The sequence below is a fragment of the Protopterus annectens genome, chromosome 3.part1 (assembly GCF_019279795.1).
Source record: "Protopterus annectens isolate FY-2018-M chromosome 3.part1, PAN1.0, whole genome shotgun sequence".
Taxonomy (NCBI): Eukaryota; Metazoa; Chordata; order Ceratodontiformes; family Protopteridae; genus Protopterus; species Protopterus annectens.
This window is the reverse complement of record NC_056732.1, coordinates 1,495,017,086-1,495,034,162: the sequence shown is the minus strand read 5'-3', so window position 1 is coordinate 1,495,034,162 and position 17,077 is coordinate 1,495,017,086. Positions and strand designations below refer to the sequence as shown.

General features: G+C 38.0%; 1 protein-coding gene across 1 annotated transcript in view; it reads right to left on the bottom strand.

Annotated features, from left to right (window-relative positions):
- DLEC1 (DLEC1 cilia and flagella associated protein) overlaps nt 1-17,077 on the bottom strand; it is a 2,498,134-nt gene that overhangs the window by 1,388,039 nt on the left and 1,093,018 nt on the right. Inside the window, exons 20-21 of the mRNA XM_044067561.1 lie at nt 3,294-3,433; nt 953-1,106 (exon numbers count right to left, since the gene is read on the bottom strand). Of these exons, the coding sequence (XP_043923496.1) occupies nt 953-1,106; nt 3,294-3,433 (294 nt within the window). The remainder of the gene's footprint in view (nt 1-952; nt 1,107-3,293; nt 3,434-17,077) is intronic.

Below are 17,077 nucleotides of genomic sequence, written 5' to 3'. Positions count from 1 at the left end.
GGTCCCCTCCTCTCCGGGTCCCGGTGAGAAACAAGGGGACTGGAGCCGAGGAGGAGGTGATCCAGAAGCTCTGGATGGAGAAGCTTATGTTGCTTTTCCTTAGGTTTGGCTTTCCCGCCCTCCCTCTCCTCCGGAGCCGAAGTGGGAGGTTGAGTCCCGACTGGAGGGAGGGAGACAGGGGTGGCTACCACCGAGGGATGGATAGCGGCCACAGAAGTACCGAAGGCCGGAGCCGAATCCGGGGGCAAAAGGCCCGCCAGGATCAGCTTCGACCTCCGGTCCTTAAGTGCCCTGGGGTTGAACGCTGCGCAAATCTCGCATCCCGAGGAGAGGTGTTCAACCCCAAGGCACCTAACGCACCAGGTGTGGCCATCCGCTGGTGAAAGCTTATGGCCACACTTGGTGCCTTTTGAAAAGATGGCTTTAGGGGCCTCTGACATGGTATACAGAAAACACACTCACTAGGCCCCTACACACACCACAAACACACACTACGAACCAGCGTGGGCAGGGAGGAAAAAAAAATAAACACAAAAAAAAAAAAGACAAATATAGGATACCTAAACACTCGTACACACTCACACAAGAAAAAGGAAGAAAAAATGCAAAGTTTTCCTCACAAAAGTTATCCAACTATCAGGAGCTCGAAATCCAGCTTGTAGCTTGAAGCGCGGCAAACTAGATCTGAGGTCAGTCAGGGTTGGCAGGGGATTATGGGTAAAGGGAGGAGCTAGGAGCTCGGATCTATGCTGTGGTAGAAGTTGCCGGCTCGGATCCGAGATCGGATCCGTATCCCAAAGGTTGCTGACAAATGAAGTTCCTACTTCTGATGTATTGTTAAGACTTTGCTGGAAATGAATTTATGGTCAATTAAATTATTGTTCAAGTATTTAAAATTTGCTTTAATATTACCTTGAGTAATTTTTTTATAAGCATCCAAAGTGTTGCTCACCTCTATCCAACTATAGTTGGCTGGTAATGATGTCTGGTTGAATAATTTTGCTGTACCCTGTACTGGAATACCAACATACACTTCACCAAAAGCTAGCTGGCTGGAAAGAAGGCACACCTGAGGGTTTTGAACCTCAGCCTGAACGGTCAGATAACTGGAGAGAAAAAAAGGATATGTTGAGTGCCTAACTCCAATGATATGCCAATATATATTATATTTCATTGTTTTGCACTGAATAAATACTGTCTTCTGTTTGATAGGATACAACATACATTATAGTCCAATACTGCTTTGGACTGAATAAACACTGTTTGCAGGTTGCCAGGATGTTTAGAAACTTTTTATTACTTTTTGAGTATACATTTTTTCCAGAGAACTCATTTTTATATCAAATAAAACAATCTTATCTGAGATGCAAGAAGTTAGAAATCAAATTTTACACTGAAGCAGTAAAGAAAAAAATTTACATTTTCAGAACCTCTCTCTCTTGTCTCTCTTTATCTCTCTTTTATACATGAGAGCATATATATATATATATATATATATATATATATAGATATAGATATAGATATATTTATATATATAGATATAGATATATATATAAATAGATATATTTATATATATATATAGAGAGAGATATTTATATATATATATATATATATATATATATATATATATATATAGAGAGAGAGAGAGAGAGAGATTTATATATATATATATATATATATAGAGAGAGAGAGAGAGAGAGATTTATATATATATATATATATATATATATATATATATATATATATATATATATATATATATATATATATACATATGTATATATACACACACAAACACAAATACACAAGGTATAAAATATGTTTTAATTTTCAACATTTTTAAAAGTTTTTGATAACAATAATAAAAAGCACAAGAAGAATATGTCAACTGACCAACCAAGGACAGAGAAGAAAAAAAAAATCCACAGAAGCTGTACTACCCCAGACACAGCCTATGATGAGAGAAGACGAGGAGCCCACAAAAGAGGAAGTAAGAACAGCACTAAGGAAAATGAAGCCAGAGAAAGCAGCAGGCTCAGATGAGGTCACAGCAGATTTGATAAAGATGCTGGGTGAGATAGTGGAGAAATGGCTCCTGAGGGTACTAATACCAGTGTAGAGAGAAAGGCTTATCCCAGATGATTGGGGAATAAGCTTACTTGCCTGATCAACTAATATCCCATACATGTAATGGAGACAACCATCCTCAGTGATTTCTTTAACCTGCGATATGGAAATAAAATCCATTGTGGACATCTTAAAAATCCATCACTCATCTCACTGCAGATCTGTCACCCTAGCCCACTCATCCATCATGAATACTGACCATTTAGTGCTTAAAAGACGATCTGACTCCTCAAACTGCAGACATGCTTTCACTTTTCAGAGTGAAATGCAAACAAGGCAGTATAATATATTTAGATACATTTCCCAGCATTTTAAAAATCTGCTTCAAGAAATGACAGCATCGTGGCCATTACTTTTCTTCTGAGTCTGTCATAAAACAGAATCAGCATTTGGTCAACTGTGATATGACTAACAGGGTTGTTTCATGAAAACATCAGTGAAACCTGGTTCAGTGTAGGGTGTAGGTAGTGAATTTCTCCTTTTTCCCAGTCTATGGTAATCTTAGATTTGATGAAAATACTTTGAGGGATGCTTCCTGTATGGAAGGCTTTGTCACACGCCAATACACATATTTCACTAATTGCTTTGTTTCAAATGACTAGAGCTTTTAACTAGTATATCTCAGCTGGAGAGTGTATTCATCTGGGTTTGAATGGGTTTGATGAAACAATCTGCACCTATTATAAACAGATTAAGTTGAAAACATGGGCCACAAGTATGGACAAAAATAAAGATGCGATTCACACTTAACCTGACAAACACACTTCAACTTCAGCAATGATAAATATTTTGAACACAGATTTCTGAAATAATTTATTCTGACTATTCATAAGTGCCATTTGTACAGTTCTGTTCAGAAATTGGTCTTATTTAAAATCACCTTCCTAGCACAATGTGAACATCTTTCCTGCTTTTGTGCATGAAATAACGACAGTATGCTAAAATCTGTATCACACATTTTGAAGCTTAGTGAAGCTATAACCATTCACATAAATCTGAAGATTTCTGCAGTTTCTCTATTTTCATCCAGATTACATAGCATGCATCTTTCTTCAGAGCACCTCGCAAGTATGACATTAGAATTTCTTGATGTCAGGCCAATGTTATTATAAGTGAAATTAATATATACTCATAAGAAAACGTGTGATGAAAAATAAATCTTTCACCTGCTTTCTGCACTTTCAATCTTCAGTTCCAAAACAGTTTCAAGGCTTTGGCACTTCAGGGGCTTGAAGAGAATTGACAAGTTGCATGTGCTAAGAGGAGGTAGTTCTCCACTGGATGGATTAATCAAAAACTGAGAAACCTAAAAAATAATATTTAGCACATTAGTGTCAGTATTCATAATACATATAATTACTGCATCATATAGTAAATGCAAAGTAACTTTAAATGTATACATATATATTGCAAGTATGTGTATCCCCTCTTTGAACATTCTGTGCTTCTTCCTCAAACTCCTAGAGTTCAGGGCTGATTCCAGAATATGAGCAAAGGTCATTTATAAATGCTATTTGATAAAGAAACTCTGCTTGCAGAGGGATGCACTAGACCGCTTGAAGATATATATATATATATATATATATATATATATATATATATATATATATATATATATATATTAGATGTACACACACACACACACACACACACACACACACACACACACACACACACATATATATATATATATATATGTGTGTGTGTGTGTGTGTAATCAAATTCAAACATACAGATATTTGTTGTTATTTTGCAGTATTATATTTTTTCTCATAATCATACAGGTGCATTAGCAATGCTGCATACTTTCACATGCAACATTATGATGCAATTTAAGCAAGAAATGGACAAAATAAAGACATTCCCCGGGATTCATGAAGCTCGGCGCAAGGATGGCGTTAGCTTTGCGTTGACCGTGTGGCGTAGAGATGGCGCAGCAGCACCACATGCATATTAATGAAGGCACACTGCCACAACGTCCACGTGCATAGGAAACATGCGCAAGTGCAGGGGGTGTGTCTAAGTGCTGCACGGAGGCGTGAACATGTCGGCTGCATGTGCACAACCTAAAATGCTGACTAGTACAGCCTGCCTCTAATAATAATCACTCCTGTCAGTGTCCATGGATAATGAAATGTATGCAAAGCATACAAGACAGTTTTGCGAACACCAAAATAAAAAGTAAACACAAAGGCACGTAGCTCAATATTGAGTCCCCGTCCCTCGAACAAATGACATTTAAAACTCTGTGCCCGTATTCCATTGTAGTGTTGATTGTTATACCAAGTGGAAGCGAAACTCAGTGTGTTAGCGTGCCGCTGCCATTTGCTAAGCCTAGCCTAATGGTTAGGGTTACCACCTGTCCCACATTGTGAGGGACAGTCTCCCTCTGGGCAATTGTGTCCATACCTAAACCATTATAAATGTTAAATGTCCTGTGATTGTAGGACATAATTATGTCCCATATTTTATGTACTAGTTCCATACAGTACTTATTTCCGTATGTAAAATGCCTAAATGTTACAAGAAACAGAATAAGCAACTAAACTGCTACAACAATAAGCTTTCATTTAGGCATAAAACTAATGTACTATCCTTTGTACTGACCGTGGGTATGTGTTGGCCTGTAAAATCTGATGTGTCTCGAAAATGTCCCATTTTGGTCATTTGAAAAGGTGGCAACCCTACCAATGGTCAGAGCATTCGCTCAATATCTGCCCATTTGTGGTCCAAGTCGTCCTTGTCAGGATGACCCAAAGATGAACTGGTATTACCCGGGTCTACCTACCATGTCATGAAAGATAAGTATTTGCGTGTACCTATGTGTGTGAAGTACAGCATGTGGAAAGATCAAAAATGCTAGGGTAGTCCTCACAACCATATTGGTACCAGAGATATGTAGTGTACGCAATGTGTTCTGTTGACTGTGCCATGGGCCATCAACCAGAGAAGGGATGGATGGTGTGTCTGGAATATGGGGGTGGGGGGTGACGGGTAATGTAAAAATCGCCAAGGGGAGACTGGGTCAGATGCACAATAGTTGAACTGGAGGTGTACGAGGGAGCAGTGGTTGAATCAGAAAGAAAACCAAAGAACAAACATTGAAATCCGCAATACAACCTGACAGGCCATACTGTAGAACACAATCCCACAAACCTATGAACATTAAAATGTGCGCTACACATGTACAGAAATGTTACCGGCACACACCTACATAATGGTCTGGCCTAAACTGAGCCATCCAACCCCAACACACCTGGATACGTAATTGAATACCCATCATCCCCTCCACAGCACACCCCTCCCCTTCCTGAACGTCCACCAAAACCACCCATACTCGGGCTGCTAGCTTGGTGCAGCCATATCTGCACATAGTGACCCCTACTCATATCTAGTAGGCAGTCTCAGGATTGCAAACTATTTATCCCTTGCATGTATAACCCTACCTCATTTTCGTAAATCCAAAAAAATTGAGGTTATTGGTCCCCAAAATTTTTGGATATCCCTCATGGGATAAGCATCTGTTCTAAAGATTAGACTTGGTGTCACGACACGATGTCCAGTCCTGTAGACATCTGGACACAAGTTGTATGAGCAGTAGTTGTCCACAACCCTGCCCAGCCTCCAGCCGGTCCTGCAGAACTTATGACCCGGGATTAAACACCTGACTGTGATGCATGTCTCCCCACGTGCATTATCGGGAATATATACCTTTCACATTTGCATAGTTAAACATCACACATACATGCATATAAGTAGTTGTCAAGTATGTGTCCAATTCATAAATATGTATACTTGCAAATGTATACATATGCGTCTCAGAAGCATATGAATAGTAGCATGTACTATACATATGTACACCACTCGACTGTCACATTTGTTGCCAGTACTGTGGAATGGCTGTAATAAAGTCATATATCCTAAGTACCATCCATAGAGAATGTATCACGGATGGTTTAGTGGTAAAATCAGTGACTATGGTGTTCTTGTTCCTGGGTCCAAGCCATGCAATGGCTAATTTTATATGATGGCCACAATAGTGGCAGTCGGATATAGGGTGATTAAGGCGCTTTAAAGCAGACGTAAGTAGGGTTACCACCTGTCCCACTTTGCAAGGGACCGTCCCTTTTTGGGCAGTTGTGTCCTGACCAACAATATTAAAATGGCAAATGTCCTGAGATTGTAGGAAATAATTATGTCCCATATTTCATGTAACAGTTGCATAAAATAATTACATCTGTATGTAAAATGCCTAAATGTTACAAGAAACAGAATAAGCAACTAAACTGCTACAAGAATAAGCTTTCATTTAGGCAAAAACATAAATTTCTATCCTTTGTACTGACCGTGGGTATGTGTCGGCCTGTAAAATCTGATGTGTGTCCCGAAAATGTCCTACTTTGGCCATTTGAAAAGGTGGCAACCCTAGACGTAAGCATGTATGCGCCACGGTAAGTGACAGTGATTCAACAGTATGGGAAATGTAAATAAGCATGTAGGTGCATATGCATGTGTATGTACAGACCTATATCTATCTATATATATATATATATATATATATATATATATATATATATATATATATATATAAAGAATGAACATGGTCATAATAGATATAGCACACCTCTGCATCCCCAACCACAGTTAAGATGCTAAAATTGGAGCTAACTATGTGTCCGTGCTAAGTCTAACTTTCAAACAGGTACAGCACAGTCCCAGTCAACAAACAGACGAGCCAAAAATCATAAGACTAATTGAACACCCTGACCATGATATGCACATATGTCCCAGGTCTATAACCTTGGGACGTCTGAATATACTTGGAGTGAGCCAACATATGGGATGTGTCTAAAGCAGTAGGGAATGGCGTATGTGTAGTAGTGCAGTTTTCCCAACAGGAAAATGGATGCCTGCTGTGTTAGTGAAGTGTTGAGGTGTGTGTTCGGGTAACTATGAGCCATGGGTATACATATAAATGAAGCCAACAGCCAAAACGAACAGGAAAGTAAATTGCTCAATAAAAGCAGCCAAAACCAAAAAAAAAATAGAGCAATTCCACCAAGGCACAACTCCACTGGTATTTTCCACACAAACGAGCTTTATTGAAACACACTTTCTTCAGAATAAAACCATAAACACTGTTATCACCACAGATGCGTTTTTGTCATCTAATGGCTTCCTCAGATGAAATAGAAATGCATACCTTTTACAATTCTTCCCCTAAAATACCCTTCACTTAATTAATACTGCTATCCAATTGGTGTATATTCTTAATGTGTTCACATGTACTTAATAGATGTACAACCCTATAAAACCTTTTTTAAAAATTCCTTTAAACCAGTCCTTAAAAACAGTTCTAAACACATACATACATATGTAAATATATAAATATATAAATATCCACAATACCTTCTCTACAATCTAATAAATATAAATATAAATAAATATAAATGCAACTACAAATACAGTTTAGTTTTATACATGTTAAAAACCATATAAAACAAACAATTCTTCCATATAATAGCACCATCTTGTGTCCAAAGAAGGAATTTAAATCCTATACAGGTGCTTTTTAAATAAATGGTTCAAACAGCAGTACAGTAAAAGACATACCTTTTCTTTGTTTTTCTTTTTGAACCAAAACAGATTATTGCACATACACTTTTGATGTTGCAGTCCTTACCTTTATCCTGGGGTAAGTAGTATTACATTTTTTTAAAAAAGCAAAAATTATATTTATAAAGTTAATGTACACAAAGGGATACATTTTTCCAGAGTCACTAGAGCTTTGCAGCCCTTAACTTTAAAACTGGGGAAAGAGAAACTGCATCACTCAGACCTGGAAATCTAGTAGCCTCCAGGGATAGTTGCCACAGTAGTTCTTTGTATTCATTGGAAGTCTCCCATGGACCTCCTTTTATGTCCTTTGGAATTACTTCCAATACAAAGAATTAAAATTTTCCTTCTTGACAGCTTATTGTGTGTCTATAAAGAGCATTTTTGGTACATTTTGTTCTAATTTCATAGTTATGCTCATAGATTCTGTTTTTTAACTTTCTTTCTGATTTACCTACATAGAATGCTTCACAATGGTCACAAAGCCCTATGTACACTATACCACTAGTGTCACAATTCGCATAGTCCCTACAACTAATAAGTCTATCCCTACTGCTAACCAGAATAGTGTCCCTCATATAAATATATGGACAATGGGAACATCGTCCACATTTAAAGGTCCCTACTTTACCCTCTTTACACTTAGGGCCATCTTTTTTACCTTCTAATATAGCCTTTAGACTTCTACCCCTTCTGTATGTGCATCTTAAAGGGTTATCGAAAATTCCTTCCAGGTCTGATAGTTCACCAAATCTATTCCATTCCTCTTCTAACAATTTTCTTATTCTTACTGTGTCTCCATTATAATCTGTCACAAAATTTCTTTCACCTTCAAACTTCACTGTTTTAACCTTTTCCTTACTAAGCCCTGTTTTGTCACCCAAAAATGGGTTTAAATCTATCCTGCCTTCCTTCTCCAACTTTTTCTATATTTTTTATAAATTCATTGGGGTAACCTCTTTCTATAAACATTTCCCTCAATGTTTTGCATTCTTCATCAAAATCACATTCTCTGGATGTCATACGACCACCCCTAACATACTGTTCCTTAACAATTCCTTTTTTCTGGTGTAGGGGGTGTGCACTAATGTACGCTAAATATGAATTTGAGAAAGTTTCTTTCCGATAAATCTTTGAACTGAAAATACCTTCACATTTCTTGATAGAAATGTCCAGATATTCTAATTCATCCTAATTAATCTTGTATGTAAAATTTTAAAAATCAGTTGATTCTGATATATAGTTTAAAAATTAAAAAAACATGCTTTCAGAGCTTATCCATAAAAAACACATGTCATCCAGGTAGCGCTTGTACAATTTCCAACATTTTACATATTTGGAATTTATAATGCATTTTTCCTCCCAAATTGAAAGAATTAAGTTGGCGTACGTAGGGGCACACCTTGCCCCCATCGCTACTCCCTGTACTTGTTTAAAAAACTCGCCTACATAATGTATAAAATTATTTTTTAAAACCATTTCCATCAGGGTTAAAATAAGATAAAAGTCTCCGTTATTAAACTTATCATACTTAATTAGGGCTTCCTCAAACCATTTCATTCCTTCATCATACGGTATTGATGAGAATAAGTCAATTATGTCAATAGTTAGGAAAATCATTTTCTCATCATATAAATCGTTTGTTATACAAAGTAATAGGTCCCAAAAATCTTTTACTACACCCTGGCTTTCTAACGCCATGTCTTTAAGCTTAGTATCCAACCATCTGGCCAAAGGTGCTGTTATAGACCCTTCTGATGACACTATAGGTCTCATAGGTGGGTCTGCTGTGTCTTTGTGCACCTTTGGAATCCCAAAGATGGTTGGTATTTTTGGTTTTTCTACGTACAAAAACTTAAAAGTTTCTATATTTATTAATCCTTCCAACAGTAAGTCATTTCAAATTAAATAGATTTTTCTATTACCTATATTTATTTCATTAACTGAGACTCTGACGTATCTATTTGTATTCTCCAATATGTCCATCATCTTGCCTTCATACACCATTTGGTCCATAAGCACCATTCCCCCCTCCTATGTCTGGTCTCAGCACCCTTAAGGTAGTGTCCTCTTTCATTTCATTTAATAATTTGTTTTCTTCCTTTGTTGTATTGTACCCTATCCTTCTCTTAGAAAGTTCTGATCTTATTTTTCTCTCCATTATTACCTCAAACATTTTTAATTGTGGGTGTAGAGGTGGGTTAAATGTGCTTTTCCTTCTTAATTCCTCCATGCCTCATGAGTTTGCATTCTGTCCTTTAAAGAAAAGCTCAAAGTTTTTCTTCCTCAAAAATAATTTTAAGTCAATTAGTACTTTACCTATATCTGCTTTCCTTTTAGGTACAAATTTAAAACGCTTAGATAATAATGAAAAATGTGTTTCATTTATTTCCTTATTACTATAGTTATATATGTTGTACCCTTTATAGCTATATTTGCTACCTTCACAAACAATAGTTTCATCCACGATGGGAGTATCTACCTGTTCCACTGTTTGAACCTGTTGTTGTTCTGTTCCCCCCCATACCCCCCCATACTGGTAGTTTTTTTGATAATTGTTCTTTATTCTTTCTGATCTCCTTAAAGGGGGGTATTCTGAGGGATCATTAATGTTTTCTATCTGTTCTCCTGCTTCCTGCCCATCAGTATCCAAGAAAGGGGGCTGTCTCCATCCTTGCTCATACCTACTATTGTACCTTTTACTAACAAACTCCCTCGGTTTGGGGTAACTAACCTTATCTTTGTATTCTTTAACATCTCTCTCAATTTTCCTACTTTTGACTTCAATTTTATTTAATGTATCATAATACTTTCTCTTCCCATCCTCAATTGAAAACATGAGGTCATTAGTAATTTTATGGTTGATGTCATCTATCCTACCATACAAACCCTCCATTTCTCTTTCGTTTTCTCTCATAATTAACTTAATTATTTCAAACCCACAATTGTCAAAAATGAGTAATAAATCTAAGCCCTGTTTTGTCCCCCAAAATGGGTTTAAATCTATCCTACCTTCCTTCTCTAACTTCTTTTAGTATGCATTTCTATTTCATCTGAGGAAGTCATTAGAGGACGAAAATGCATCTGTGGTGATAACAGCATTTATGGTTTTATTCTGAAGAAAGTGTGTTTCAATAAAGCTTGTTTGTGTGGAAAATACCAGTGGAGTCGTGCCTTGGTGGAAATGCTCTATTTTTTCTTGGTTTTGGATACATATAAAGGAAGCAGAATACCCATAGTGTAGTGGTTAGAGCATCTGACTATCGAGCAGACGTTACTGGTTGGACTGCAGCACAAACCATTTATGGCGCGTAATCCATATATGAGCATATCTTGCTAATTTTATGTTGTATAACGATATAATACCATTGAAATGTGAAGTGGGGTGAAGTATCACAGTAAGAATGTAGAAGGTTTTTGCGTGACGTGAATCGGCGGTTAAACGGAAAACCGCAGCTGAAATGTGTTGTACTCGCGCTTTGTTCAATGGCCCTTGTTCTGCCCAGCAGCACAATAAACTGCGTCGGCCAGGCCCGATGCCAGGATCCTACACATCACAATCAATGTGATTTACCACAAACCATGGCAGTTATACCTAACTTCGATGTTATCACAAACATAGCAGACAGCACAGTCATTCAACAGTATGATCAAAGTAATTAAATCATATAGATGTGTATGCATGTGTACGTATACAGATATATATATATATATATATATATATATATATATATATATATATATATATATATATATAAATATACACACACACACACACACACACACACACACACATATATATATATATATATATATATATATATATATATAAATATATATATATATATATATATATATATATAGGGTAACCACCTGTCCCACTTTGCGAGGGACAGTCCCTCTTTGGGCAGTTTTGTCCTGTACAAATAATGTACAATGGCAGATGTCCGAGATTTAATGACAAAATACCCTATATATATGTAATAGTTGCATAAAACAGTTATTCTGTATTTGAAACTCCTAAATGTTATACGAAACAGAATAAGCAACTAAAATGCTACAAGAATAAGCTGTTATTTAGGCCAAAAAGTGATGTTCTGTCCTTTGTACTGGCGGTGGGTATTTTCCGGCCTGCAAAATCTGACATTTGTACCAATAATGTCCAACTTCAGGCATTTGAAAGGGTGGCAACCCTACACAGATACACACACACATACACACACACACACACACACATATATATATATATATATATATATATACACCCACACACACACAGAACAGACATGTGAACAAGAAAGCATTCATAATGAATGCAAAGGAAAACAGCAGAACACCCATATTATCTAGTGCTGACTTATCAAGCTGGCCAGAGGTGGCCAAAATCCCTGCATCTCTAACCACAGGTAGAATGCTAACAGTGGGAGTAACCTTTTCCACGTGCTAAATCTGACTTTCAAACAGGTACAGGGCTGTCCCGATCCCCAGTCAGACGATCCTAAACCCAGATGAACACCCTGACAATCAAACATATGTATGTGCCAGGACTATAGGCTTTGGAGGTCTGAATATACTCGGAGTGAGTCAACATGTGGCACGGGTCCAGAGCAGTAGGGAATGATGCATGTGTAGTAGTGCGGTTTTCCCAACAGGGAAATGGATCCCTGCTGTGTATGTGAAGTGTTGAGGCATGTGTTCGGGTAACTATGAACCATGGGTATACATATAAATGAAGCAGAACACCAATAGTGCAGTGGTGAGAGCATCCACCTAACGAACAGGCATTCATGGTTCAAGTTCGACTATAGCACATATCATTTTCCTTGTGGAATGAATGTCGCTCTGCTGTAAAGCCAATAAATATGTAAAACTGAACGTGTGTATCGCATGGGACTATTAACCAGATCCCTTCAATCAAAGTGGTACTGTCATAATGAATAAGGTACAAGTAAGCACAAATAAGCGGCAGTAAACATATGTAATGCACAGTAAGCATAGGTGAGTGCAACTGCGCGGGTGTAAGCAGCACCCAGCAGAGGAAATGTATTTTTGTATGTACAATTTTAATATATATAAATATAAATATATATATATATATATATATATATATATACGGGTCTACCTGAAAACACCGACATGCCAAAACACCGACAACGAGATAACCGACACCACAAAACCGACAATTCAAAAGCATGAAACTTCACATGCCCGACAAACCACAATCCCAACAATCAACAAAACAAAACAAATATCTTTTTCGAAAAACACACACACAACACAAACACACCAAAAACTTTACAAACCTACACTAAACCTTACATACACAACTATCTATGCACTAACCTTAACCCAAACCCTAACCCTAAGGTCTGTCACTATTGCACACTCACCTAACCCGCGTACTAACCCTAACTCACTTAACCCACCACTAACCCTAAAGTCTGTCACTATCGCACACTTACCTTACCCGCACCCTAACCCTAACTCACTTAACCCACCCCTAACCCTAAAGTCTGTCACTATTACACACTTACCTTAACATGTCGGTGTTCTCAGCGTCAGGCATTTCAGCTGTTGGTAATCTCCGTTGTCAATCTTCCGGTGTCGGTGTTCTCATCGTCGGTGTTTTCAGCTTTCGGCGTTATCAGGTAGACCCATATATACACACATATATATATGTGTATAGATATATATCTACATACATTAAATATATATATATATATATATATATATATATATATATATATATATATGAAGAAAGAACATCGTAACAATAAAGCATACACATGGGATGTGAAGTGAATCAAGAACAAATATGGTATATAGTGCTGTCAATGTATGTCATAAAAAGCTGGCCAGGAGTGAGCAGAGCACCGCTACTCACACCACAGGCAGGGTTTTACTAGTGGAAGTAACATTATTAAATTGCTAAGTCTACTTTACACACAGATGGAATGTAGTCCATGCTGGGACCACCAAAAATTGTAAAGCGCAAATGGCCGTAATCCATAACCCCAGGAAAGGCACATATGTGCAAATATTACATGGCGGGAGAGCCTGTGAATACACGAGGCAGGACAAAATATGTGTATGGCCCAAAACGCTCTGGAGAGGGCAATGTGTAAAGGTGTGTCATGGCTATGATAACAAGTGGATAATGGATGTTACAGATGTAAATTTAACACGGGTGGGGTGGAGGAATTATGGGTATGAAATTATGGATCCAGGCATGCCAGGGTTGGATGGCCCGGTTCTTATGGCCCACCCCGTGGAGGACAGCTAGTTCGTAATAGGTATATATGCATGCACACATATAGACAACAATATGTTGAAGTACATTCTCTGTAACACATTCATTCCATTTGTTAATCCGCGGTGGTGGTGCTGCGGTAGCGTTGTCGCCTCACAGTAAGACGCTGTCTGGTTCGACTCTCGGGTAGAGCGTCTTCTGCGTGGAGACATGCATAAATGGGCGTACCTTCGTTGAAGGTTGTGCATCAGGGCTGGCAACTTGGCATGTAAAAATCAGCTGCCAATCATTAGCAGACCGGAGTTCCGCTGTGGCGACCCCTAACTGGGAAAAGCCGAAAGACACAACAACATACATTCCATTTGTTGACATAAATAATAGGAATGTGCAAATACAAACATCGACAGTAGATGGAATAATAGGCTGTGCAGAAGAGGGACGGGATGAATCACACTGTACCACATTCCACTTACCATCGGTAATCCGTACATGAACATATTGCGACATCTGCCCACTGTATAACGTGCTAAATACCGATTACAAGATAACTGGAGTGAAGTGTTGGTGTCATAATGAATAAGGCACTAGTATGCTAGTGAAGCATATATAAACACCATTACGCATGTGTAAGTGCGTATGAGTGGGGAATGTATTGGTTTACAGACACACAGATCTATATATATATATATATATATATATATATATATATATATATATATATATATATATATATATATATGTATAAACATATATATATATATGTATAAACATATATATATATATATATATATATATATATATATATATATATATATACACACATACACATATATATATATGGTTGCAGACATACATATACGTGTGTATATATATATATATATATATATATATATATATATATACACACACACACACACACACACACACACACACACACACACACACACACACACACACACACATATATATGTACATATATAAATACATATATATATATATGTGTGTGCGTGTGCGTGCGTAGATATATAGAGATATACAGCTATGATAGGAAAAAGCACACAGGAATGACATTTGTTCACAGGCTATGGCATCGGAAGTGAGGAGCCCAGGCTAGACACATGAAACACGCAGCATGCCCCCCCCCACCTTACAGCCAGACAAATGAACTATACACACAAGCAATGTAAAGTGTCCACTGCTCCCCAGACCACCAGCAGGATACACCCGGGGGGGGGGGGGGAGACACAGTAAAACTGTGGATTCTAATCATGGAATACATACTGGAGTGTCCCTTGCGGGACACCCCAAAAATTGGCCAAACCATAGGAATGAGATAGATCATCCAGTTTGTTTGTGGTGTATACAGACTCGGAAAACAAGGGCGGGTAACCCAGATTACCCATGGGCCGCGACAATTGTATGAAATGGGTCCTGTGAAATGGAGAGTGGGCAGCATGTAGTGGTGTGTCCAGAACCCACCAGGTCCCAGAGCAAGGATGGGTGCTGTCAAGAAGGCGAGGGTGGAGGAATTATGGGTAGCTACTTATGGGTCTAGGTGTGCAGGTGTTGGCTGATGTTGGCCATTATGGACAGCCCCTAGGGATGCAAGCGAATGTGTTCATTGGGCAGAGGCGTCGCCCAATGAGCAGCCACACCCATTGCGAGACCCACTAAAGCAAAGTGTAATCTATATGGCATGGAACGGAATAACCAGATGTAGATGTATATAAGTAGAGCTATGTGTGTGTATATGTACCCATAGCGAGATAGAGATATGTTTCTCCCTCGCCATAGTACGAATGTATACATACAGAGAAAGAATACAGATACATACCCACATATGACTCTATACATATGCAGACAACCATAGACCCATATATTGTTAGATCATATGTATATATATATATATATATATATATATATATATATATATATATACACACACACACACACACACACAAATATATATATATATATATATATATATATATATATATATATATATATATATATATATATATATATATATAGATATATATATAGACAAGATATGAATATACATGTATGCATACATATGCAGATATATCTGTATATATTAATGTAAATAGATATATATATGTTACAGTAAATATACACATGTATATACCTAGGATATGGTACAGCAGTTACGGGTAACATATGTTCAGTCCGGGCATATTTTGGTGGGAGGTCCAATAAACAAACATCTACCTCCCACCCCCAGCTAGGCCGGTGAGACATACAGACATGCAATAAAGGTAAATACACCACTGCTTCTCAGACCACCGGCAGGAAACTACCAGTGGGAGAGATCTACAAGGTCTACACTTTAAACATGGACAGCGATGTCCCTTGTGGGACACCAAAAATGTAGTTCTTGTAGCCAAGCCCTGTAAAGATTGATCTGACCAGGATGTAGCTGTACACAGACCAGTAGGTTGTGCAAGCCTGATAACACATGGTGTGACACAATGTACGACATGTGTCCCGACATGGGGAGAGTGGGCAGTGCGTAGGGGTGTGTTTATACCCCACCTGCGCCCACAGTAAGGATGAGTGCTGTAGAGGAGTGGCAGGTAGGGGAACTATGGGTATGCAATTATGGGCCTTGGCGTGCAGGTATTGGCTGGCAGAGCCATATTAGGACTGACCCGTGGATGTAAGTAATATTCCAATGTGGGCATATTAGACGTCCATACCTCCCAAACCTTAAGAGCACATCTACTGGATAGTCCATAAACCAATGGGGGAACACATAGGGACCATATCATTGAACTGTCCCCGATTACCAGGGACATCCATGATTACGAATTGGAATCTAACTCAGTCCCAACTAAACCCTCCTAGAACTAGTGATATTAGGAGGAAAGGTGGTGGAATGCACATAATGAATAATGACAACATGTAAGAGTCATAAACAGCATGTACCTCAGACAATGTGTATGAATACATATGTGCTCTGGGTCTGTCAATGTGTCAGGTTAATAGCACCAAACTTCTAAATGTGTCCCTGAGGTTGTTATGCAGTGTCCCTGATTCAGTGTTCATTCTTCCCCATTCGTATGA